Consider the following 25806-nt stretch of genomic DNA (forward strand, 5'->3'; position numbering starts at 1 on the left):
TACACAAATGTACATGGAGTTCTGTATGTTCTGTCTTTTATACAAATATGTCCACATCGGCTCTAACATCAACAATGGGTGTGGCTGGAATAGCCAAATCCACTAATTTGAAGAGGTCCACATAGTTTTTTTTGGTGTATTTCTCATAGTGATTCAGAAGTAACATTAAAACAGAATAATATGCCCGCACCAGACCTTTCAGACATGCATAGGTTGATTTTAGATAATTAGGAAAACGTATGTCACTATTTCAAGGCCATTCAAGGCTCTTCTGAATTGCAGTCACTAAAGTGAATTGGTTGACAACTTTCCACAGTCTGAGGTTTCTTATTATTTCTTTTAACATAATTTTTTCAGACTTCTCTTCATTTCCTCCCATTCGTTTCTTTTTATTTCCCTTTGATAATCCCTTTTGTTTTGACCCTTAGATGTTGAGTGTTGTACTCTGAATAAACTGGATGTGCTGCCTTTTACACTAAACCTCAATGAGATAGTATAACTGTTTCTATTTTGTGGCTTTCTACTAGCCTCTAAACACCGACAGAAAAGCCACTCCCCAAAACAGGAGGGTGGACGCTCCTCGGACCACTCCAAAGACCTGTCGGCCGGCGAGGCACTGATCCTGAGGTCGGACACGGCCAAGCTGCGGTCAGACTCTCATAGCTGCTCTCACTCGCCCAACCATAACACCCTGCAGGCGCTGAAGGCCGAAGGGCGTGATCGTAACTCCTCCGGGCTGCGCGTCGAATCGCCCAACCCTGGCTCCCGCTCCTCCTCACTCAAGCAGAAGGGCCTGTCCTCCTCCTTGGGGAAGTATAGCCTCTCTAGAACCTCCTTGACGTGGTCCTCCTCCCCCCAGCATGACAAGAACCTTGCTCAGGACAAGAACCAACTAATTGACAAGAACATGTCACAAGACAAGAACCAACCCCATGACCAGAACCTCCCTCCCAAAGTCAGCCCCTCCAAGGCTCAGCTGGAACCGCCCAGAGAGAGATCCAAGTCGGACTCGTACACACTGGACCCGGACACCCTACGGAAAAAGGTCCCTCTCACCTCGGAGCCACTGAGGGGAAGGTCCACCTCGCCTAAACCCAAACTATCTCCCAAGGACAGGGGCAGCAAAGGAGGTGACATGAACATGGAGAACTGCAGCCCATCGCCCCATGTGACCCAGGAGGACCTCCACAGGGAGGTGGTGATGTGTACGTCTATTGCTCTTCTTTCCGATGATGAAGGAAATGATGAGAACGTTGAGGGCTCTTCCAAGGTGCACTTCAGCATCAGCAAGGTGCCCATCAAGGATGAGCTGGAGAGCAGCCGCTCATCGCCAAAAGCCAGCCGCAAGACCTCCAGCCGCCACATTCGCCCCAAGAAGGACAAGTCTGGCCCGCTCTTCAAGGGCGAGAGCTCATCAAGGCTCACCGAGACCACCAAGCAGGCTATGTCGCCCTCAGTGGCAGAGTGCGCCCGGTCGGTCTTCGCCGCATTCCTCTGGCACGAGGGCATTGTCCACGACGCCATGGCCTGCTCCTCGTTCCTCAAGTTCAATCCAGAGCTGACCAAGGAGCACGCGCCAATCCGCAGCTCGCTGGGTGGCCAGGGCGGCCAAGAGGAGAAGGAGAGCAAGCTGATGAACCGCCACTCGCTGGAGATATCCTCGGCCCTCAATATGTTCAACATTGCCCCACACGGGCCCGACATCTCCAAGATGGGCAGCATCAACAAGAACAAGGTCCTGTCCATGCTCAAAGAGCCACCACTGACCGAGAAGTGCGAGGACGGCAAGGGGGAGCCCGTCTCCTACGGGATGACCTCTCATCCCTTCATGAGGGCTAAGTCCATCCTGCCGCTCACACTCCAGCACCTTGTTGCATTCTGGGAGGACATCTCCATGGCGACCATCAAGGCAGCCACCCAGAACATGATTTTCCCCAGCCCGGGCTCCAGCGCCATCCTGAAGAAAAAGGAAAACGATAAGGACAGTAAGAAGTCCAAGAAGGAGAAGAAGAAAAGAGAGAAGGCGGAGGTGCGCCCCAGGGGGAACCTGTTTGGTGAGATAGCCCAGCTGACCATCGGGGGACAGGAGAAGGACACCATCTGTGAGCTTTGTGGGGAGTCGCACCCTTACCCTGTCACCTACCACATGAGGCAGGCCCACCCAGGTAAGACCAACAATGGGTTTGGGTTTATTCCATACGTTTAGAAATACACATGCCATGTCACTGTGCGAGGTTAGCCTATCTCTCACATATAAAGGTCTGACATGAAAGTCCTGTGACAGACTATTTTGTTTTATTGATTGTGTGGAAGAAAATAAAGCTTTAAAGCTGAACATGTCTTCATACCGAGGCGGATGGTGTAGCTCTGTAGCTCTGCTCGTACAGCAGCACTACTCAATATGATCTTAGCATAAGATACATGTATATGTGTTCTATTTAAGTCTGTGGATCTTAGCATCATCTGGTGTGTCTTGGGCAGGTTGTGGTCGCTACGCGGGAGGCCAGGGCTACAACAGTATCGGCCACTTCTGTGGGGGCTGGGCAGGAAACTGTGGAGACGGAGGGATCGGTGGAAGTACCTGGTACCTGGTGTGTGACCGCTGCAGGGAGAAGTACCTGAGAGACAAGCAGACTGCGGCCAGGGAAAAGGTACTGTACTGCTCAACTCTTCAATAAATTGTTGTTTTGTATCTTTACACATGCATAATAATTTAATACATTTGTGTAAGTTAATAATTTCATAAAATTCTTCAAGCTCATGGGAACTTAACAAACAAATACTTGGATAGTTAACGAACATAAGCCCTTAACAATCAGGATTTAACACTAACATATTATGCTCAATGTACTTATTTCTCACTGTAAAAGTTCAAAGGATAACCTTACTCAACCATGTGCTTTCATAAACAACTTTGGTAATATGCTCGTGACAAGTCATACAATGCATTATCATGTTTCCCCAAACTTCGACCTCTTAACCACCACTTAACCTCTTACATCTAGACGTTCCGCTAGCGGAACACCAGCTCCTATATCCAATGATAGGCGTGGCGCGAATTACAAATTCCTCAAAAATACAAAAACTTCAATTTTTCAAACATATGACTATTTCACAGCATTTTAAAGACAAGACTCTCCTTTATCTAACCACACTGTCCGATTTCAAAAAGGCTTTACAGCGAAAGCAAAACATTAGATTATGTCAGCAGAGTACCAAGCCAGAAATAATCAGACACCCATTTTTCAAGCTAGCATATAATGTCACAAAAACCCAGAAGACAGCTAAATGCAGCACTAACCTTTGATGATCTTCATCAGATGACAACCCTAGGACATTATGTTATACAATGCATGCATGTTTTGTTCAATCAAGTTCATATTTATATCAAAAACCAGCTTTTTACATTAGCATGTGACGTTCAGAACTAGCATACCCCCCGCAAACATCCGATGAATTTACTAAATTACTCACGATAAACGTTCACAAAAAACATAACAATTATTTTAAGAATTATAGATACAGAACTCCTCTATGCACTCGATTTGTCCGATTTTAAAATAGCTTTTCGGTGAAAGCACATTTTGCAATATTCTCAGTAGATAGCCCAGCCATCACGGCTAGCCATTTAGACACCGACCAAGTTTAGCCCTGATCAAACTCCGATTTACTATTACAAAAGTTTCATTACCTTTGTTGGACTGCTACTTCAATACTCCCAGGACTGCTACTTCAATAACAAATGTTGGTTTGGTCCAAAATAATCCATCGTTATATCCGAATAGCGGCGTTTTGTTCGTGCGTTCCAGACACTATCCGAAATGGTAAAGAAGGGTCGCGCGCATGGCGCAATTCGTGACAAAAAAATTCTAAATATTCCATTACCGTACTTCGAAGCATGTCAACCGCTGTTTAAAATCAATTTTTTTTGCCATTTTTCTCTTTAGAAAAGCGATAATATTCCGACCGGGAATCTCCTTTTCGCCAAACAGAGGAAAAAATCACAAAAATGGGGGCGGCCAGGTCACGCGCCTAAGCCCACACTCCCTTGATCGGCCACTTGAGAAAGGCGATAATGTGTTTCAGCCTGGGGCTGGGATGACGACATTCAGGTTTTTCCCGGGCTCTGAGCGCCTATGGACGACGTAGGAAGTGTCACGTTAGAGCAGAGATCCTTAGTAAAAGATAGAGATGGCAAAGAAGTTCCAGAAATGGTCAGACAGGCCACTTCCTGTAAAGGAATCTCTCAGGTTTTGACCTGCCATTTGAGTTCTGTTATACTCACAGACACCATTCAAACAGTTTTAGAAACTTTAGGGTGTTTTCTATCCATATATAATAAGTATATGCATATTCTAGTTACTGGGTAGGATTAGTAACCAGATTAAATCGGGTACGTTTTTTATCCAGCCGTGAAAATACTGCCCCCTAGCCATAAGAGGTTAAATTGAATCTCCCTCCCTACCCATCCAGGTAAAGAAGGCGAGGAAGAAGCCCCTGCAGTTGAAGATGCCGCGGGCGCTGCCCACCATGGAGGCCCACCAGGTGATCCGTGCCAACGCCCTTTTCCTGCTTTCCCTAAGCAGTGCCGCCAAGCCCAGCCTGCTGTACCAACACCCGCCTCGCCCGCTTCACTCCATGCTGCTCAGCCTCAAGGAGTGCGTCTCCGACGAGATGCCCAACAAGATGGGCTGCCTCTACCTGCAGATGCTGGCCAGGTAAATGATAGCTATTGTGATGATGATCAAATTGGAACGAACTACAAAAATCTATAAAACTGGAAACACTTATCTCCCTCACTAGCTTTAAGCACCAGCTGTCAGAGCAGCTCACAGATTACTGCACCTGTACATAGCCCATCTATAATTTAGCCCAAACAACTACCTCTTCCCCTACTGTATTTATTTATTTTGCTCCTTTGCACCCCATTATTTCTATTTCTACTTTGCACTTTCTTCCACTGCAAATCTACTATTCCAGTGTTTTACTTGCTATAGTGTATGTAATTCGCCACCATGGCCTTTTTTGCCTTTACCTCCCTTAACTCACCTCATTTGCTCACTTTGTATATAGACTTATTTTTCTATTGTATTATTGACTGTATGTTTGTTTTATTGCATGTGTAACTCTGTTGTTGTATGTCAAACTGCTTTGCTTTATCTTGGCCAGGTCGCAATTGTAAATGAGAACATGTTCTCAACTTGCCTACCTGGTTAAATAAAGGTGAAATAATAAATAAATAAATACAAATTGAAAAGGACTGGAAAGATTGGGGAGGGAAAAAATGTAAAGTAATCTCTTTTTATTTTTGCCTCCCAGACAGTCTCCTTCTCTTTTGGTTTTATGCCCTTTGGGATGGCATTACACTTAAAGCGCTGTGGCAACGTTAATTGAAGTGATGATGATCATACATTTTGGTTGTATATAGTGTCTTCCATATTTCATGGACATATTACACAGTGAAAACAGTCATGGAATTATTTGCTTTGAGGCAGCATCCACATGACCTAAACACAAAATATTTAAACTACATTTGTACGTAAACCTGTCTCCCCTCTTCCAGGCAACACACAGAGAACTTTGGTGGGTACCAGGATGACAACCTGTTCCAGGATGAGATGAGGTACCTACATTCCACGTCTGTCCCTGCACCCTACATCTCAGTCACCCCCGACGCCTGCCCCAATGTGTTCGTGGAGCCCGAGAGCAACATGAAGTCTATGCCACCCAGGTAACACACATAAAGACAACACATACACCTCGTTTTGAGAATAGAGATGAGCAGACTGATTATGTCTGTGTTTATTGTATGTGGTTGTAGTGTATGTCATATCTGTGTGTGTATTTGTGTGTATGAGAGAGACTTGTATCAGTGTGAAACAGATGGTCAACATTTCTGTGTTCATCTCTTGCAGTCTGGAGACCAGCCCAATCACAGATAGTGACTTGTCCAAGAGGACGGTGTTCCAGAGGTCTTACTCTGTAGTGGCCTCTGAGTATGACAAGAAGCACTTGGCCTCTCCGGCCAGGGTCAAAGCCGTGCCCAGACGCGGAGTCCACAGTGGGGATGCAGGTGGGTAAACCTTCCCCTGAACCACCAGACCAGAGGGCTTTGGGCCTACTTATTATTATTATTATTATTATTAGGGGTTCAGCAGCGAAACTGTTCATAGGAGTAACAACATGAATTTGTGCATGAGGCAGAAATAATGCGGTGCGACTCGAGTTTCGCCATCAGCTGGAAGACGGTGTCCCTTTTTGGTCAGTGTCAGTGGAGGAAAGGGAGAGTGGAGGGATGTTGAGAGATAGACCCTCAGTCTGCTGCTCTCTCCCTCTGCTGAGAATGACCATCAGATGCAGGCACCATCAGCCCAGTAAAATAAAAAGCTAATTATTTAAATGTATGCTCACTCAGCTGTGCCTCACAAGTAATACAACAACTGATCATATAGCCTAACCCTAAGCCTACCAAAAATGGTCCGAACAACAATGCATTCGCAGGAAAATTCAAGCAAAATCACTATGTGGTGATAATGTATTGGGACTATGTCCTACTGCACAAACCTCATTTGCTCCAGTTCTGTTTTTAACAGGTTAATGTTGCATAGGCTGACATTGTATTAAGTAGATCTTGCATCAGAAATGGTTGGTGACCACTGCCCTATTATGTTTCTTCTGGATTATTATTATTATACCGGTTCTTCTTGCCAGGAAAATTAACATGCAAATTCCTGTGAGATGGTAAGGCCAAGGAGGGTGCAACTTGACATGATAGTAAAGGCCCTTAGTCCACACCCTTTCATGCGATGCCATAACAATTGGCCACAAGGTGGTGCTCCAACAGGCGATTGAAATTGCTAACTTTGAAAGGTCACGCCCCTCACCCCTTATGACCTAGAGTCCTGAAAAATTTACCTCAAGAACCCATAACGTACACCATCATGAATTTCCACCATTTTGAATTTTGTTAAAAACACTTAAAAGGCTACTCCTCTGTACATAAATGCTACAAACGAAATTTGGGGCCGTCCAGTCCATCATTAGAAATGGTCCAAAATACACTATATATATACAAAAGTATGTGCATACCCCTTCAAATTAGTTGATTAGGCTATTTCAGCCACACCTGTTGCTGACAGGTATATAAAATCCAGCAAACAACCATGCAATCACCATAGACAAACATTGACAGTAGAATGGCCCTCCTGAAGAGCTCAGTGACTTTCAACGTGGTATCATCATAGGATGCCACCTTTCAGTTTGTCAAATTTCTGCTCTGCTAGAGCTGCTCCGGTCAACTGTAAGTGCTGTTACTGTGAAGTGGAAACATCCAGGAGCAACAATGGCTCAGCCGCAAAGTGGTAGGCCACACAAGCTCACAGAATGAAGCATCTTTCCTCAGTTACAGCACTCACTACCACGTTCCAAACTGCCTCTTTAAGCAACGTCATCACAATAACTGTTCGTTGGGAGCTTCATGAAATGGGTTTCCATGGCCGAGCAGCCGCACACAAGCCTAAGATCAGCATGTGCAATGCCAAGCATCGGCTGGAGTAGTGTAAAGCTCACAGCCATTGGACTCTGGAGCAGTGGAAACGCGTTCTGTGGAGTGTTGAATCACGCTTTACCATCTGGCAATCCGTCGGACGAATCAGGGTTTGTTGTATGCCAAGATGGCATAGCAGTCGGACATGTCTTTTGTCTTGTCCCGTCCCGTCCTGTCCCGTGTATATATATTGTTTTCTTCGTATAGATTTCGTATATATTTTAATCTCACTTTCCATCTACGGACTGAATATACTTCCTGCAAACCGCCTCACTCAATGTGGTATGGATCTGCTCTTTTTATACTTAAGAACCGGAATCCCCATCAGGAACTAGCCAGCTTACTAGCTAGAAGTCAGTTATCCACTGCTAGTGGTCATCACCGTTAACTCGGACATCAGCCAGCCTCAGCCCGGTCAATTCCTGCCAGTCTGCACAGCGCGATATCAACCCAGAGCACATCGGACTGCTTTTTCTCTACCATATCTCTGGATTCCTACCGCAAGCTCTGAACCTTTACACTGGATCATCGCAGCTAGCTAGCTGCTATCCGAGTACCTACTCCTGGCTAACGTCTCTGTCCCGAAGCAAGTACCAGTTAGCCTGGAGCTAGCCTGGAGCTAGGCCCATCTCCCGGCTAGCCAAAGAGGTCCACCAGCCAGTTCTTGGGCTACAATACCTCTGTTGCCAATTGGCCTGGACCCTTGACTGCCGACACAGAGCCCCGCCGATCCATCACGACTGGTCTGCCGACGTAACCGTCCAAGGGGGTTTCAACAGGCTCTTCCGTTGCGATGTCGCCGGATGCCCATCTGCTAGCCCCGGCCCGCTAGCTGTCTGAATCGCTGTTTCTCCAGCTCTCCTAGCGTAGTAACGACTACTGAATTGGCTCCCTGACTCATCTAGTGCTACTCAGTGCCACTCAGCTGCACATGCCTTTCCCTAATGTCAATATGCCTCGTCTATTGCTGTTTCGGTTAGTGATTATTGGCTTATTTCACTGTAGAGCCCCCAGCCCTGCCCAATATGCCTTAGATAGCCCTTTTGTTCCACCCCCCACACATGCGGTGACCTCCCCTGGCTTAACTGGTGCCTCTGGAGAAAAAACTTTGACGACAAGTTCTTATAGCCTTTAGCCGTACCCTTATCCTACTCCTCCTCTGGTGATGTAGAGGTTAACCCCTGCAGCCCCCAGCACCACTCCCATTCCCCAGGCGCTCTCATTTGTTGACCTCTGTAACCGTGAAAGCCTTGGTTTCATGCATGTTAACATCAGAAGCCTCCTCCCTAAGTTTGTTTTATTCACTGCTTTAGCACACTTCGCCAACCCTGATGTCCTTGCCATGTCTGAATCATGGCTTAGGAAGGCCACCAAAAATCATGACATTTCCATCCCTAACTATAACATTTTCCGACAAGATAGAACTGCCAAAGAGGGCGGAGTTGCAATCTACTGCAGAGAGAGCCTGCAGAGTTCTGTCTTACTATCCAGGTCAATTCCCAAACAATTTAAGCTTCTACTTTTAAAAATCCACCTTTTTTAGAAAGAAGTCTCTCACCGTTGCCAAAGTTATAAGACTTCCTTCAGCCCCCAGCGGTGCCCCGGACACAATATGTGAATTGATTACCCCATCTATCTTTAGAGTTTGTACTGTTAGGTGATCTAAACTGGGATGTGCTTAACACCCCGGCCATCCTACAATCTAAGCTAGATGCCCTCAATTTCACACAAGTTATCAAGGAACCTACCAGATACAACCCTAAATCCGTAACCATGGGCACCCTCTTAGATATCATCCTGACCAACTTGCCCTCTAAATACACCTCTACTGTCTTCAACCAGGATCTCAGGGATCACTGCCTCATTGCCTGCATGCGTAATGGGTCCGCGGTCAAACGACCACCCCTCATCACTGTCAAACGCACCCTAAAACACTTCAGCAAGCAGGTCTTTCTAATCGGCCTGGCCCGGGAATCCTGGAAGGATATTGACCTCATCCCATCAGTAAAGGATGCCTGGTTGTTCTTCAAAAGTGCCTTCCTCACCATCTTAAATAAACATGCCCCTTTCAAAAAAATGTAGAACTAAGAACAGATATAGCCCTTGGTTCACTCCAGACTTGACTGCCCTTGACCAGCACAAAAACATCCTGTGGTGTTCAGCATCAAATAGCCCCCGCGATATGCAACTTTTCAGGGAAGTCCAACCAATATACTCAGTCAGTTAGGAAAGCTAACGCTAGCTTTTTCAAACAGAAATTTGCATCCTGTAGCACTAATACCAAAAAGTTTTGGGACACTATAAAGTCCATGGAGAATAAGAGCACCTCCTCCCAGCTGGCTAGGAAACACTGTCACCACCGATAAATTCAATAAGCATTTTTCTATGGCTGGCCATGCTTTCCACCTGGCTACCCCAACAGCTCAGCACCCCCAGCAGCAACTTGCCCAAGCACCCCCCCCCCCCCCCCGCTTCTCCTTCACCCAGCTGATGGTCAGAAAGAGCTGCAAAATCTGGATCCCTACAAATCAGTTTGGACCCTCTCTTTCTAAAATTATCTGCCGAAATTGTTGCAGTCCCTATTACTAGCCTATTCAACCTCTTTCGTATCGTCTGAGATCCCCAAAGCGGGAGACACTGTAGACCCAAACTGTTATAGACCTATATCCATCCTGCCCTGCCTTTCTAAAATCTTTGAAAGCCAAGTTAACAAAAAGATCACCGACCATTTCAAATCCCACCGTACCGTCTCCGCTTTGCAATCTGGTTTCCGAGCAAGTCATGGGTGCACCTCAGCCACGCTCAAGGTCCTAAACGATATGATAACTGCCATCGATAAAATACAGTACTGTGCAGCCGTCTTCATCGACCTGGCCAAGGCTTTCAACTCTGTGGTTTCTCAAATGACTGCCTTGCCTGGTTCACCAACTACTTCTCAGATGACAGAGTTGTGTGTCAAATCGGAGGGTCTGTTGTCCGAACCTCTGGCAGTCTCTTTGGGGGGTGCCACAGGGTTCAATTCTCGGGCCGACTCTTTTCTCTGTATATATCAATGATGTCGCTCTTGCTGCTGGTGATTCTCTGATCCACCTCTACACAGACGACACCATTCTGTATATATCTGGCCCTTCTTTGGACACTGTGTTAACAAACCTCCAAACGAGCTTCAATGCCATACAACACTCCTTCTGTGGCCTCCAACTGCTTTTAAATGCTAGTAAAACTAAATGCATGCTCTTCAACCAATTACTGCACGCACCCGCCCGACTAGCATCACTACTCTGGACGGTTCTGACTTATAATATGTGGACAACTGCAAATACCTAGGTGTCTGGTTAGACCTTCCAGACTCACATTAAGCATCTCCAATCCAAAATGAAATCTAGAATCGGCTTCCTATTTCGCAACAAAGCCTCCTTCACTCATGCTGCCAAACATACCCTTGTAAAACTGACTATCCTACCGATCCTTGACTTCGGCGATGTAATTTACAAAATAGCTTCCAACACTCTACTCAGCAAACTGGATGTAGTCTATCAGTGCCATCCGTTTTGTCACCAAAGCCCCATATACTACCCACCACTGCGACCTGTATGCTCTTGTTGGCTGGCCCTTGCTACATTTTCGTTGCCAAACCCACTGGCTCCAGGTCATCTATAACTCTTTGCTTGGTAAAGCCCCGCCTTATCTCAGCTCACTGGTCACAATAGCAACACCCACCTGTAGCACACGCTCCAGCAGGTATATCTCACTGGTCATCCCCAAAGCCAACACTTCCTTCGGCCGCCTTTCCTTCCAGTTCTCTGCTGTCAATGACTGGAACGAATTGCAAAAATCACTGAAGTTGGAGACTTCTATCTCCCTCTCTAACTTTAAGCATCAGCTGTCAGAACAGCTCAGGGCTGAGTGAATCTGTAAATAGCACAGGATTGACTACAAGTTCTCAATGGGATTAAGGTCTGGGGAGTTTCCTGGCCATGGACCCAAAATATCGATGTTTTGATCCCCGAGCCACTTAGCTATCACTTTTGCCTTATGGCAAGGTGCTCCATCATGCTGGAAAAGGCATTGTTCGTCACCAAACTGTTCCTGGATGGTTGGGAGAAGTTGCTCTCGGAGGATGTGTTGGTACCATTCTTTATTCATGGCTGTGTTCTTAGGCAAAATTGTGAGTGAGCCCACTCCCTTGGCTGAGAAGCAACCCCACACATGAATGGTCTCAGGATGCTTTACTGTTGGCATGACACAGGACTGATGGTAGCGCTCACCTTCTCCGGACAAGCTTTTTTCCAAACAATCGGAAAGAGGATTCGTCAGAGAAAATTACTTTACCCCAGTCCTCAGCAGTCCAATCCCTGTATCAGTCTGTCCCTGATGTTTTTCCTGGAGAGAAGTGGCTTCTTTGCTGCCCTTCTTGACACCAGGCCACCCTCCGAAAGTCTTCGCCTCACTGTGCGTGCAGATGCACTCACACCTGCCTGCTGCCATTCCTGAGCAAGCTCTGTACTGGTGGTGCGCCGATCCCGCAGCTAAATCAACTTTAGGAGACGGTCCTGGCGCTTGCTGGACTTTCTTGGGCACCCTGAAGCCTTCTTCACAACAATTGAACAGCTCTTCTTGAAGTTCTTGATGATCCGATAAATGGTTGATTTAGGTGCAATCTTACTGGCAGCAATATCCTTGCCTGTGAAGCCCTTTTTGTGCAAAGCAATGATGATGGCTTTGCTTCCTTCCAGGTAACCATGGTTGACAGAGGAAGAACAATGATTCTAAGCACCACCCTCCTTTTGAAGCTTCCAGTCTGTTATTTGAAGTCAATCAGCATGACAGAGTGATCTCCAGCCTTGTCCTCGTCAACACTCACCTGTGTTAATGAGAGAATCACTGACGTGATGTCAACTGGTCCTTTTGTGGCAGGGCTGAAATGCAGTAGAAATGTTTTTTTGGGGATTCAGTTCATTTGCATGGCAAAGAGGGACTTTGCAATTAATTGCAATTCATCTGATTACTCTTCATAACATTCTGGAGTAAATGCAAATTGACATCATACAAACTGAGGCAGCAGACTTGGTGAAAATTAATATTTGTGTCATTCTCAAAACTTTTGGCTACTACTGTACATTTGTTCATGTGTAACTGTTGTTTTTGTCGCACTGCTTTGCTTTATCTTGGCCAGGTTGCAGTTGTAAATGTTCTCAACTGGCCTACCTGGTTAAATAAAGGTGATATATATATATATATATATATTTTTTTTTATTATATACTGCTCAAAAAAATAAAGGGAACACTTAAACAACACATCCTAGATCTGAATGAAAGAAATAATCTTATTAAATACTTTTTTCTTTACATAGTTGAATGTGCTGACAACAAAATCACACAAAAATAATCAATGGAAATCCAATTTATCAACCCATGGAGGTCTGGATTTGGAGTCACACTCAAAATTAAAGTGGAAAACCACACTACAGGCTGATCCAACTTTGATGTAATGTCCTTAAAACAAGTCAAAATGAGGCTCAGTAGGGTGTGTGGCCTCCACGTGCCTGTATGATCTCCCTACAATGCCTGGGCATGCTCCTGATGAGGTGGCGGATGGTCTCCTGAGGGATCTCCTCCCAGACCTGGACTAAAGCATCCGCCAACTCCTGGACAGTCTGTGGTGCAACGTGGCGTTGGTGGATGGAGCGAGACATGATGTCCCAGATGTGCTCAATTGGATTCAGGTCTGGGGAACGGGCGGGCCAGTCCATAGCATCAATGCCTTCCTCTTGCAGGAACTGTTGACACACTCCAGCCACATGAGGTCTAGCATTGTCTTGCATTAGGAGGAACCCAGGGCCAACCGCACCAGCATATGGTCTCACAAGGGGTCTGAGGATCTCATCTCGGTACCTAATGGCAGTCAGGCTACCTCTGGCGAGCACATGGAGGGCTGTGCGGCCCCCCAAAGAAATGCCACCCCACACCATGACTGACCCACCGCCAAACCGGTCATGCTGGAGGATGTTGCAGGCAGCAGAACGTTCTCCACGGCGTCTCCAGACTCTGTCACGTCTGTCACGAGCTCAGTGTGAACCTGCTTTCATCTGTGAAGAGCACAGGGCGCCAGTGGCGAATTTGCCAATCTTGGTGTTCTCTGGCAAATGCCAAACGTCCTGCACGGTGTTGGGCTGTAAGCACAACCCCCACCTGTGGACGTCGGGCCCTCATACCACCCTCATGGAGTCTGTTTCTGACCATTTGAGCAGACACATGCACATTTGTGGCCTGCTGGAGGTCATTTTGCAGGGCTCTGGCAGTGCTCCTCCTGCTCCTCCTTGCACAACGGCGGAGGTAGCGGTCCTGCTGCTGGGTTGTTGCCCTCCTACGACCTCCCCCACATCTCCTGATGTACTGGCCTGTCTCCTGGTAGCTCCTCCATGCTCTGGACACTACGCTGACAGACACAGCATACCTTCTTGCCACAGCTCGCATTGATGTGCCATCCTGGATGAGCTGCACTACCTGAGCCACTTGTGTGGGTTGTAGACTCCGTCTCATGCTGCCTCTAGAGTGAAAGCACCGCCAGCATTCAAAAGTGACCAAAACATCAGCCAGGAAGCATAGGAACTGAGAAGTGGTCTGTGGTCCCCACCTGCAGAACCACTCCTTTATTGGGGGTGTCTTGCTAATTGCATATAATTTCCACCTGTTGTCTATTCCATTTGCACAACAGCATGTGAAATGTATTGTCAATCAGTGTTGCTTCCTAAGTGGACAGTTTGATTTCACAGAAGTGTGATGACTTGGAGTTACATTGTGTTTAAGTGTTCCCTTTATTATTTTGAGCAGTGTGTGTGTGTATATATATATATTTTTTTTAAATGCATAGTGCCAACAGTAACTTTTGAGGGAGAAGGAATAATGGTCTGGTGCTGTGTTTCTTGGTTTGGGCTAGGTCCTTTAGTTCCAGTGAAGGGAAATCTTAATGCTACAGCATACAATGACATTCTGGATGATTATGTGCTTCCAACTTTGTGGCAACAGTTTGGGGAAGGTCCTTTCCTGATTTAGCATGACAATGATCCCGGGCACAAAGCGAGGTCCATACAGAAATGGTTTGTTGAGATCGATGTGGAAGAACTTGACTGGCCTGCACAGAGCCCTAACCTCAACCACATTGAATAGCTTTGGGGTGAATTGGAACACTGACTGCGAGCCAGATCTAATGGCCCAGCATCAGTGCCCGACCTCACTAATGCTCGTGGCTGAATGGAAGCAATTCCCTGCAGCAAATGTTCCAACATCTAGTGGAAAGCCTTCCCAGAGAGTGGAGGCTGTTATAGCATCAAAGAGGGGTGCAACTCCATATTAATGTCCATGTTTTTAGAATGAGATGTTCGATGAGCAGGTGTCCACATGCTTTTGTTCATGTAGTTTACATCAAAAGCATATTGCACGATCTGTTTGATTTAGAGTTCTGAATTTTGGCAAGCATGGTAAGGAGTACAGAAGTAGCTCAGACTAGGTCAGTGTGCCCAATTTGTCCTGATGGTGGCACAGTGGGCCAACAGCTTGAACCCTGGCATTGCTGCTTGCAACTGTAATTATTGTTATTATTCCTCTTCTACTGTAACGTAAAATTCAAATTCTTGTGAGTTGGTGAGGCCCAGGAGGGTGCAACCTTTGATAGTACAGGGCCGTGGGCCACACCTTCGCACGTAATGCCATGCCAATTGTCCACATGGTGCCGCTATAACAACCGATTTAATGTGCACATTTTGCAAGGTCACGCTCCTCACACTGTGAGCTAGAGTTTAAAAAAAGTGTTACGCAGGTCCCTCTCTTCACAAGGAAAAAATATGCCTCGAACTCATAAAGTCCACCGTTATGGATTTTCCGCAATTTAATGTTTTGTGAAAAACACTCAAAACGCTAGTCCTCTTGTACCGAATGACCGATCTGCACGAAAGATGATAAATGGCATCTATGGCCCAATGTCTCCCAACGCAACATTTTCTATGCTAAAATTTCAAACACCATTAACCAATGAACTGGGCGGGGTCTTGCAAATTTGGTGCCAATCAGTCCAGCGCTCCTGGAGAAAGACATTTGAAGGAGTTAACATCATTGCAAATAGTCTAAAATACATCAAAGGCATATTGCACAATTTGTTTGATTAAGAGTTCTGATATTTGTCAAGTGTGGTAAGGAGTACAGAATTAGCTAATCCTAGGGCGATGTGTCCAATTTGTCCTGGTGGTGGCACAGTTGGCCCACAGCTTGAACCAAGGCATTGCTGCTTGCCGCTTTAATTTATATAATATTTGTAACACTGTCCTCCCCTCCAGAAGTGGGTTCTTCTCTGTTGCGCCACCCCTCCCCGGAACTGTCCCGTCTCATCTCGGCCCATGGATCCCTCAGTAAGGGCGAGAGGAACGTCCAGTGGCCTGTCCTGGCCTTCGTCATCCAGCACCATGACCTGGAGGGTCTGGAGGTGGCCATGAAGCACGCCCTGCGCAAGTCCGCCTGCAGGGTCTTCGCCATGGAGGTAACATTCGTCAAACAGATACTCGTACACATAACAGTGGGCATTTTAGCATTTCCCATCAGAAAATGTGTCAAGCTCCCTGGGAATGCTAACACTTGCTGGCCATGGCGATATGTCAAAGATAGTCATACATAAGATGGTGGACAGTGAGCATTTTCATAGGAAAATGTGTCACGCTGCCTGAAGTGCCAATTTCATGCTTACATTAGCATCAAATTAGCCTCAAATGCTAACGTGATTAGCCTCTTTTTGAAGTACCTCAGTAGTCGCTAGACGGCCTTGTTAGAAAGTACAAAAGTGTAGGCAATATCTGAGATTAGAAACTGATCTGAAAATGTATTGCTAAGGTTGCTCCCGAGTGGCGCAGCGGTTTAAGGCACTGCATCTCGGTGCAAGAGGCGTCACTACAGTCCCTGGTTTAAATACAGGCTGTTTCACATCCGGCCGTGTTTGGAAGTCCCATAGGGCGGCGCTCAATTGGCCCAGTGTCGTCCGGGTTTGGCCGAGGAAGGCCGTCATTGTAAATAAGAATTTGTTCTTAACCTCTTGGGGCTATGTGGGACGCTAGCGTGCCACCCGTGGTGCACCCTATCAACAGCAGGTGCATTTCAAGAGCGGCAAATTTGAAACCAAATAAATGTCAAAATTCAAATTTTTCAAACATACAACTATCTTACACCCTTTGAAAGATAAACATCTCCTTAATCTAACCACGTTGTCCGATTTCAAAAAGGTTTTACGGCGAAAGCATAAAGTTAGATTATGTTAGGAGAGTACATTGACAATTGCTGTGTGTAATGTTTTGTTAATTCAAAGACAGGCGTCACCAAAACCATAAAATCAGCTAAAGTTATGCACTAACCTTTGACAATCCATCAGATGACACTCCTAGGACATTATGTTAGACAATACATGCATTTTTAGTTCTATCAAGTTCATATTTATATCCAAAAACAGCGTTTTACTATGGCGTTGATGTTCAGGAAATCGTTTCCCTCCAATAACCGGCAGTCAAGTCAGCACAACAAATTAAATAATTAATATTAGAAAACATTGGTAAAATATTATATTGTCATTTAAAGAATTATAGATTTACATCTCTTGAACGCAATCGACTTGCCAGATTTAAAAATAACCTTACTGGGAAATCACACTTTGCAATAATCTGAGCACTGCGCCCAGAAAAATACGCTTTGCGATACAGACTAACCGCCATGTTGGAGAGATCTAAAATCGAAAATACTATGTAAATAATCCATTACCTTTGATTCTCTTCATCAGATGTCACTTCCAGGAATCCCAGGTCCATAACGAATGTAGTTTTGTTCAAAAAAGCTCATCATTTATGTCCAAAAAGCTCCGTGTTGTTAGCACATGATCTAAGCCCGCCGGACTTCACTTCATGAACGAGGGGAAAAAATATATTTACGTTCGTTCAAACATGTCAAACGTTGTATAGCATAAATCATTAGTGCCTTTTTTAACCAGAACATGAATAATATTCAAGGTGGACGAATGCATTCTCTTTTAAAACGTATTGGAACGAGGGTACCCAACATGACCTCGCGCGCCAGAGTCTAATCGGCCATCACCGTTCCAAGGCTCTTGTTCGGTCAGATCTCACAGTAGAAGACTCAAAACACTTTGTAAAGGCTGGTGACATCTAGTGGAAGTCATTGCCAACAAAGGGTATATAACAAAGTATTGAGATAAACTTTTGTTATTGACCAAATACTTATTTTCCACCATAATTTGCAAATAAATTCATAAAAAATCCTACAATGTGATTTTCTGGATGTTTTTTTCTCATTTTGTCTGTCATAGTTGACGTGTACCTATGATGAAAATTACAGGCCTCTCTCATCTTTTTAAGTGGGAGAACTTGCACAATTGGTGGCTGACTAAATACTTTTTTGCCCCACTGTATGACATTCCTGGGAGTGTGTAAACTTAAATTCTGTATTACCATATCATTTTTGTTATGTTCAATTGACCAATTCGGCACATTTGGGCAGATCGAAAATATTGTGCAGTATTGCAATGCTTCACTGGATCAATCTGAAACTTTGCACCCACTCCTGCCATCTAGTGGCCGAAAACGAAATTGCGCCTTGACTCCTATATTATATTATGGCCTTTCTCTTGCATTTCAAAGATGATGGAACCAAAAAAATAGAAAACGCATGTTTTTTTGTTTGTATTACCAGATCTAATGTGTTATATTCTCCTACATTAATTTCACATTTCCACAAACTTCAAAGTGTTTCCTTTCAAATGGTATCAAGAATATGCATATCCTTGCTTCAGGTCCGAGCTACAGGCAGTTAGATTTGGGTATGTCATTTTAGGCGAAAATTCAAAAAAAGGGTCAGATCCTTTTAATAACGTTCTTTCACATTCCGAGCAATTTTTCAGTCCCACAAAAAAACGGCAACAAAGCACCTGTACAAAAGAACTCATGAACTTCTCTTCCAGTGTCTGATTGAAAAAGTTTGCTATATGGTCATTTAGCAGACACTTTTTTATTCATAGTGGCCAACATGTGACACAGATATTCAGTATACCTGGCCCATGCAGAAATTTAACCCACAACCCTGGTGTTGCTAGCACCATCCTCCACTCAGGCTCCCGAGTGACGCAGCAGTGATTGGGAGTCCCATAGGGCGGCGCACAATTGGCCCAGCGTCGTCCGGGTTTGGCCGGGGTAGGACGTCATTGTAAATTAGAATTTGTTCTTAACGGACTTGCCTAGTTAAATAAAGGTTAAATAAAAGGTTAAAAAATAACAATAAAAAATGTCAAAAATCCTCCAACCAACTTAGCTACCACTTTACTGATCAATGTGAGTGCGTAATTCACCCTTGACCTGGAGTCTTTCCCCATCTATCTATCAGGTGTTGGAGTCTGAAGTTCAAGCAGTCTGACCACCAGTTCCTGCACCAGAGCAACGTGTTCCACCACATCAACAACATCCTGTCCAAGTCAGACGACGGCGACAGCGAGGAGAGCTTCAACATCAGTGTGCAGTCTGGCTTCGAGGCCATGAGCCAAGTGAGACAGAATCCAATAGGAGATACAGTGGGGGGGAAAAGTATTTGATCCCCTGCTGATTTTGTACGTTTGCCCACTGACAAAGAAATGATCAGTCTATAATTTTAATGGTAGGTGTATTTGAACAGTGAGAGACAGAATAACAACAAAAAAAATCCAGAAAAACGCATGTCAAAAATGTTTGAAAATGATTTGCATTTTAATGAGGGAAATAAGTATTTGACCCCTTTGCAAAACATGACTTAGTACTTGGTGGCAAAACCCTTGTTGGCAATCACAGAGGTCAGACGTTTCTTGTAGTTGGCCACCAGGTTTGCACACATCTCAGGAGGGATTTTGTCCCACTCCTCTTTGCAGATCTTCTCCAAGTCATTAAGGTTTCGAGGCTGACGTTTGGCAACTCGAACCTTCAGCTCCCTCCACAGATTTTCTATGGGATTAAGGTCTGGAGACTGGCTAGGCCACTCCAGGAACTTAATGTGCTTCTTCTTGAGCCACTCCTTTGTTGCCTTGGCCATGTGTTTTGGGTCATTGTCATGCTGGAATACCCATCCATGACCCATTTTCAATGCCCTGGCTGAGGGAAGGAGGTTCTCACCCAAGATTTGACGGTACATGGCCCCGTCCATCGTCCCTTTGATGCGGTGAAGTTGTCCTGTCCCCTTAGCAGAAAAACACCCCCAAAGCATAATGTTTCCACCTCCATGTTTGACGGTGGAGATGGTGTTCTTGGGGTCATAGGCAGCATTCCTCCTCCTCCAAACAAGGCGAGTTGAGTTGATGTCAAAGAGCTCCATTTTGGTCTCATCTGACCACAACACTTTCACCAGTTGTCCTCTGAGTCATTCAGATATACATTGGGAAACTTCAGACGGGCATGTATATGTATTCTTGAGCAGGGGGACCTTGCGGGCGCTGCAGGATTTCAGTCCTTCACGGCGTAGTGTGTTACCAATTGTTTTCTTGGTGACTATGGTCCCAGCTGCCTTGAGATCATTGACAAGATCCTCCCGTGTAGTTCTGGGCTGATTCCTCACCGTTCTCATGATCATTGCAACTCCACGAGGTGTGATCTACATGGAGCCCCAGGCCGAGGGATATTGACAGTTCTTTTGTGTTTCTTCCATTTGCGAATAATCGCACCAAATGTTGTCACCTTCTCACCAAGCTGCTTGGTGATGGTCTTGTAGCCCATTCCAGCCTTGTGTAGGTCTACAATCTTGTCCCTGACATCCTTGGAGAGCTCTTTGGTCTTGGCCATGGTGGAGAGTTTGGAATCTGATTGATTGATTGCTTCTGTGGACAGGTGTCTTTTATACAGGTAACAAGCTGAGGTAAGGAGCACTCCCTTTAAGAGTGTGCTCCTAATCTCAGCTCGTTACCTGTATAAAAGACACCTGGGAGCCAGAAATCTTTCTGATTGAGAGGGGGTCAAATACTTATTTCCCTCATTAAAATGCAAATCAATTTATAACATTTCTGACATGCGTTTTTCTGGATATTTCTGTTGTTATTCTGTCTCTCACTGTTCAAATAAACCTACCATTAAAATTATAGACTGATCCTTTCTTTGTCAGTGGACAAACGTACGAAATCAGCAGGGGATCAAATACTTGTTTTCCCCCACTGTAGGGCCGTTTCCCGGGACCCATATTATATTAAGCCTAGTACTGGACTAATACGGTTCATTTAAATGGCGAATCTCCATGGAGAATGATTTTTAAACCAGGACTAGGTTCAAGCTAGATCTGGCCCATTAAGTTTTGTGATAGCTAGCTCGACCTTATGAAGGTTGGTAGAAAAGAGACTAGGTGAGACATATACCACAGACGCTGTCTGAAACCCAAGTGCAGACCAACAGATACCGGAGTTTTGTTCATTAGGGGATGCAACGGAAAGCTGTTTTTAACCTTTTTTATTCAGTCCGTTTTATTCCGTTTTGTGCCTAATGAACTTGACCCTGGATCGTCTGATACTTGTGCATTATTGATGAAATTATTATTTTTATATTGGACTAGGTTTAGGAGTTATGACATTGTTAAACCTTTTCTGTTATCCTTGATGATTTTAAATGAATTGTATCCAGTTGTGTGGCTGAAATTAGAGACTGCATTGCTGCTATGTGGTTAGCATTTTTCATACTGCGGGTGGTCAGACAGAGGACTTTGGGATGAAAATATGTTGTCCCGCAGATTATTTCGAAATGTTTGTCTTTCTACTTTGTTTGCATTAGCCTAAGCCTACCTATTGTGTTAAAAGCACACATTTTTCGCTGCTTTAACGGTAGCCTACCTTTCTTCTCCTAGTTGGGTGTGAGAGTTCAAGTGCGCCTAGTATATGTGGTATTATTGAAATAGAGTAGCTTGCCCACATGGGCAGAGAATCACATGGCAGTTAACTCAAATATGAAATGTACTTAAATATGATTAGACTTTAGTTTACTACAGTGTCTGTAAATAAATATTGATAACGGAAAGAGTCGAGGTGCAATCAAAAAATGTAATCATCATTGAAAAGGAAAATACATATACTGTAGGTTAGGCTGAGCGAGTGTTGTGCCTCTTCAATTTCATTAAGTATTGATTACCCATTTATTTGTCTGCCTGCAAATCGTCCTCCTAAAAAATAGGCTATATCCTGTATGCAAAACATAGCAAGTGTCGCTGTCATCATTCTTGCTGCTTCAAGTTCAGTAGCCATACGTGCGAGATCAGGTACGCATGGGCGGAGAAGCACGGAGCAGTTATCTTTCCAAGGAAATGTACTTCCGAAATATGATTAGGCTATAGTTTACTACGTTGCCTAGAATAAATATTGATCACCCATATTTCTCTATTTGAAAATCATCCCACTCCTAAAAGGTAGGCTATAAAAATAGCTCTCGAGAAACTCGAACTATGCTCTCTTCAAACTACATCTAGCATATTCGCTGATATAGCCCAGTAATACAAATAGCCTAATAAACTCAGCAAAAAAAGAAACTGACCTTTTTCAGGACCATGTCTTTCGAAGATAATTTGTAAAAATCCAAATAACTTCACAGATCTTCATTGTAAAGGGTTTAAACACTGTTTCCCATGCTTGTTCAATGAACCATAAACAATTAATGAACATGCACCTGTGGAACAGTCGTTAAGACACTAACAGCTTACAGACGGTAGGCAATTAAGGTCACAGTTATGAAAACTTAGGACACTAAAGAGGCCTTTCTACTGACTCTGAAAAACACCTAAAGAAAGATGCCCAGGGTCCCTGCTCATCTGCGTGAACGTGCCTTAGGCATGCTGCAATGAGGCATGAGGACTGCAGATGTGGCCAGGGCAATAAATTGCAATGTCCGTACTGTGAGACGCCTAAGACAGCGCTACAGGGAGACAGGACAGACAGCTGATCGTCCTCGCAGTGGCAGACCACATGTAACAACACCTGCACAGGATCGGTACATCCAAACATCACACCTGTGGGACAGGTACAGGATGGCAAAAACAACTGCCCGAGTTACACCAGGAACGCACAATCCCTCCATCAGTGCTCAGACTGTCCGCAATAGGCTGAGAAAGGCTGGACTGAAGGCTTGTAGGTCTGTTGTAAGGCAGGTCCTCACCAGACATCACCGGCAACAACGCCGCCTATGGGCACAAACCCACCGTCGCTGGACCAGACAGGACTGGCAAAAAGTGCTCTTCACTGACGAGTTGCGGTTTTGTCTCACCAGGGGTGATGGTCGAATTTGCGTTTATCGTCGAAGGAATGAGCGTTACACCAAGGCCTGTACTCAGGAGCGGGATCGATTTGGAGGTGGAGGGTCTGTCATGGTCTGGGGCAGTGTGTCACAGCATCATCGGACTGAGCTTGTTGTCATTGCAGGCAATTTCAACGCTGTGCGTTACAGGGAAGCCATCCTCCTCCCTCATGTGGTACCCTTCCTGCAGGCTCATCCTGACTTGACCCTCCAGCTTGACAATGCCACCAGCCATACTGCTCGTTCTGTGCGTGATTTCCTGCAAGACAGGAATGTCAGTGTTCTGCCATGGCCAGCGAAGAGCCCGGATCTCAATTCCATTGAGCACGTCTGGGACCTGTTGGATCGGAGGGTGAGGGCTAGGGCCATTCCTCCCAGAAATGTCCGGGAACTTGCAGGTGCCTTGGTGGAAGAGTTGGGTAACATCTCACAGCACGAACTTGCAAATCTGGTTTAGTCAATGAGGAGGAGATGCACTGCAGTACTTAATGCAGCTGTTGGCCACACCAGATACTGACTGTTACTTTTGATTTTGACCCCCCTTTGTTCAGGGATACATTGTTCCATTTCTGTTAGTCACATGTCTGTGGAACTTGTTCAGTTTGTCTCAGTTGTTGAATCTTGTTATATTCATACAAATATTTACACATGTTAAGTTTGCTGAAAATAAACGAAGTTGACAGTGAGAGGATGTTTCTTTTTTTTGCTGAGTCTGTAATGGGTCACGTAAGAATTTCTGGTAATTGAGCCTATTCAGTTATTTTTGTGCATTTGATATTGCCTATAGGGCGTAAAATTGCTGGGACCATAGCTGGCAAGTGAGCTGTGTCACATATGCCTAAAATAACATTTAGATTGTAAAACCTTGTCTGTTATCCTATATGATTTTAAATGCATTGTATCTACTTGTGAGGCTGAAATTGACATTTCTATATTGTCCAATCAAATCGTATCTATCTATATAGCTGGGAGATGTTGAACATCATTTGATCTTCCAGGAGCTGTGCCTGGTGACCTGTCTGAAGGACCTGACCAGTGTGGTGGACATCAAGACATCCAGCCGTTCGGCCATGATCGGCAGCCTGACGGATGGCTCAACTGAGACCTTTTGGGAGTCGGGCGATGAGGACAAGAACAAGACCAAGTGCATTACCATCAGCTGCATCAAAGGCATCAACGCCTCTTGCATCACTGTGCACGTTGACAACTCCCGTGACATTGGGGTGAGTAGGGAGGGATTAAAGGGACATTTGTGTTTGCATTTATTTATTGCCTTGGCAGCAGCTACTCTTCCTGGGGTCCAGCAAAATTAAGGCAGTTATACAATTTTAAAAACATTACAATGCATTCACAACACATTAAGTGTGTGCCCTCAGGCCCCTATTCTACTACCACATATCTACAACACAAAATCCATGTGTACGTGTGTGTATAGTGTGATGTTATCGTGTGTGTGTGCATGTGTCTGTGACTATGTTTGTGTTGCTTCACAGTCCCCGCTGTTCCATAATGTTTTTTTAAATCAAATTTTACTGCTTGCATGAATTGGAATAGAGGTCCATGTATACATGGCTCTATGTAATACTGTGCACCTCCCATAGTCTGTTCTGGACTTAGGGACGTGCACTCCAAAATCAAATTTGTCAGATGACACAATCTAAAATTCATGGAAAACTGTCTGTTTCATTGATATTAAAGGCGCTCTTCTCTAACTCCACAGAACAAAGTCACCTCCATGACGTTCCTGTGTGGCAAAGCCGGGGAGGACCTCTGCAGAATCAAACAGGTTTGGCCTCTTATTTCTATAGCTCCAGGCATCTGAGTGCGTGGGTTTTGTGAATAAGGAAGGATTCTCTCTATTCCCCAGTGCATTACATTTGACCCAAACCACATGGGGCACTGGTCAAAAGTCTCTGGTTAAAAGTAGATTACTACATGTAGCTAACCACTATTAGTACAGGATATAGCAAACTTACAGCAATTGAAGCCCTTCTGTACAATTTGTATTGCAATTTACTGTATGTTCATGAAAGCCATTTTCAGAAGAAAAACAAAGGAGAAGCTGTACTAAACATTTTTGATTCACCTTGGCATCAACACAACCTTAACTGACCAATCCCTTCCATCTCCCCACCTCTCTCCAGATTGACCTTGATTCGCATCACATGGGCTGGGTGACCAGCGAGTTTCCTGGGGGAGACCACCATGTGATCAAGGTAGAACTGAAGGGGCCCGAGAACACGCTGCGGGTGCGCCAGGTCAAGGTGCTGGGCTGGAAGGCTGGCGAGAGCATCAAGATCGCGGGGCAGATCTCGGCCAGCGTGGCCCAGCAGAAGAACTGCGAGGCCGAAACACTCTGCGTTTTCCGCCTCATCACCTCACAGGTCGGTTCACCTGTCAATCAATCGTACTATGACCTCATAGGCCCGTTCACCTGTAAATCACTCATAATATCACCTCACTGGTCGGTTGGCCAATCAGTCACTATGGGGCCAAAATGTTAATGTTTTCTTTCTCTACCACTTTAGGTCTAATAGAATTGGATAGGTTCAAGCTTTACCTTTGGTGTGCATGTGTTGTGTGTGTGTAGGTATTTGGGAAGCTAATCTGCGGAGATGCTGAGCCCACCCCTGAACAGGAGGAGAAGAACCTGCTGTCATCACCAGAGGGGGAGGACAAGGTCAGGGGTCATACCAGTGTTTCCCAACCTTTTTCAACCACCCCCTATTTCACTTTTTGCAAATAAAGACCAGAAAACAAACATGATATATTTCTGTTTACCTGTTATTGTTTACCTGTCATCAGGCGCCGTCAGACGCAGACCTGAAGGAACACATGGTGGGCATCATTTTCAGCCGGAGCAAGCTGACCAACCTGCAGAAACAGGTCAGTAGTCTGTGGAATACCTGGCCAATAAAGTACAATTAACTAAAA

General features: G+C 45.1%; 1 protein-coding gene across 1 annotated transcript in view; it reads left to right on the forward strand.

The window, feature by feature from the left end:
- mycbp2 (MYC binding protein 2) overlaps positions 1 to 25806 on the forward strand; it is a 386518-nt gene that overhangs the window by 304291 nt on the left and 56421 nt on the right. Inside the window, exons 53-65 of the mRNA XM_082967288.1 lie at positions 528 to 2165; positions 2482 to 2651; positions 4474 to 4718; positions 5564 to 5731; positions 5916 to 6073; positions 15880 to 16103; positions 18704 to 18711; positions 18974 to 19130; positions 23871 to 24095; positions 24593 to 24658; positions 25017 to 25256; positions 25463 to 25552; positions 25678 to 25758. Coding sequence (XP_082823414.1) covers positions 528 to 2165; positions 2482 to 2651; positions 4474 to 4718; positions 5564 to 5731; positions 5916 to 6073; positions 15880 to 16103; positions 18704 to 18711; positions 18974 to 19130; positions 23871 to 24095; positions 24593 to 24658; positions 25017 to 25256; positions 25463 to 25552; positions 25678 to 25758 — 3470 coding nt within the window. The remainder of the gene's footprint in view (positions 1 to 527; positions 2166 to 2481; positions 2652 to 4473; positions 4719 to 5563; positions 5732 to 5915; positions 6074 to 15879; positions 16104 to 18703; positions 18712 to 18973; positions 19131 to 23870; positions 24096 to 24592; positions 24659 to 25016; positions 25257 to 25462; positions 25553 to 25677; positions 25759 to 25806) is intronic.

This window comes from Salmo salar, chromosome 21 (genome assembly GCF_965601325.2).
Source record: "Salmo salar chromosome 21, fSalSal1, whole genome shotgun sequence".
Classification (NCBI taxonomy): domain Eukaryota; kingdom Metazoa; phylum Chordata; class Actinopteri; order Salmoniformes; family Salmonidae; genus Salmo; species Salmo salar.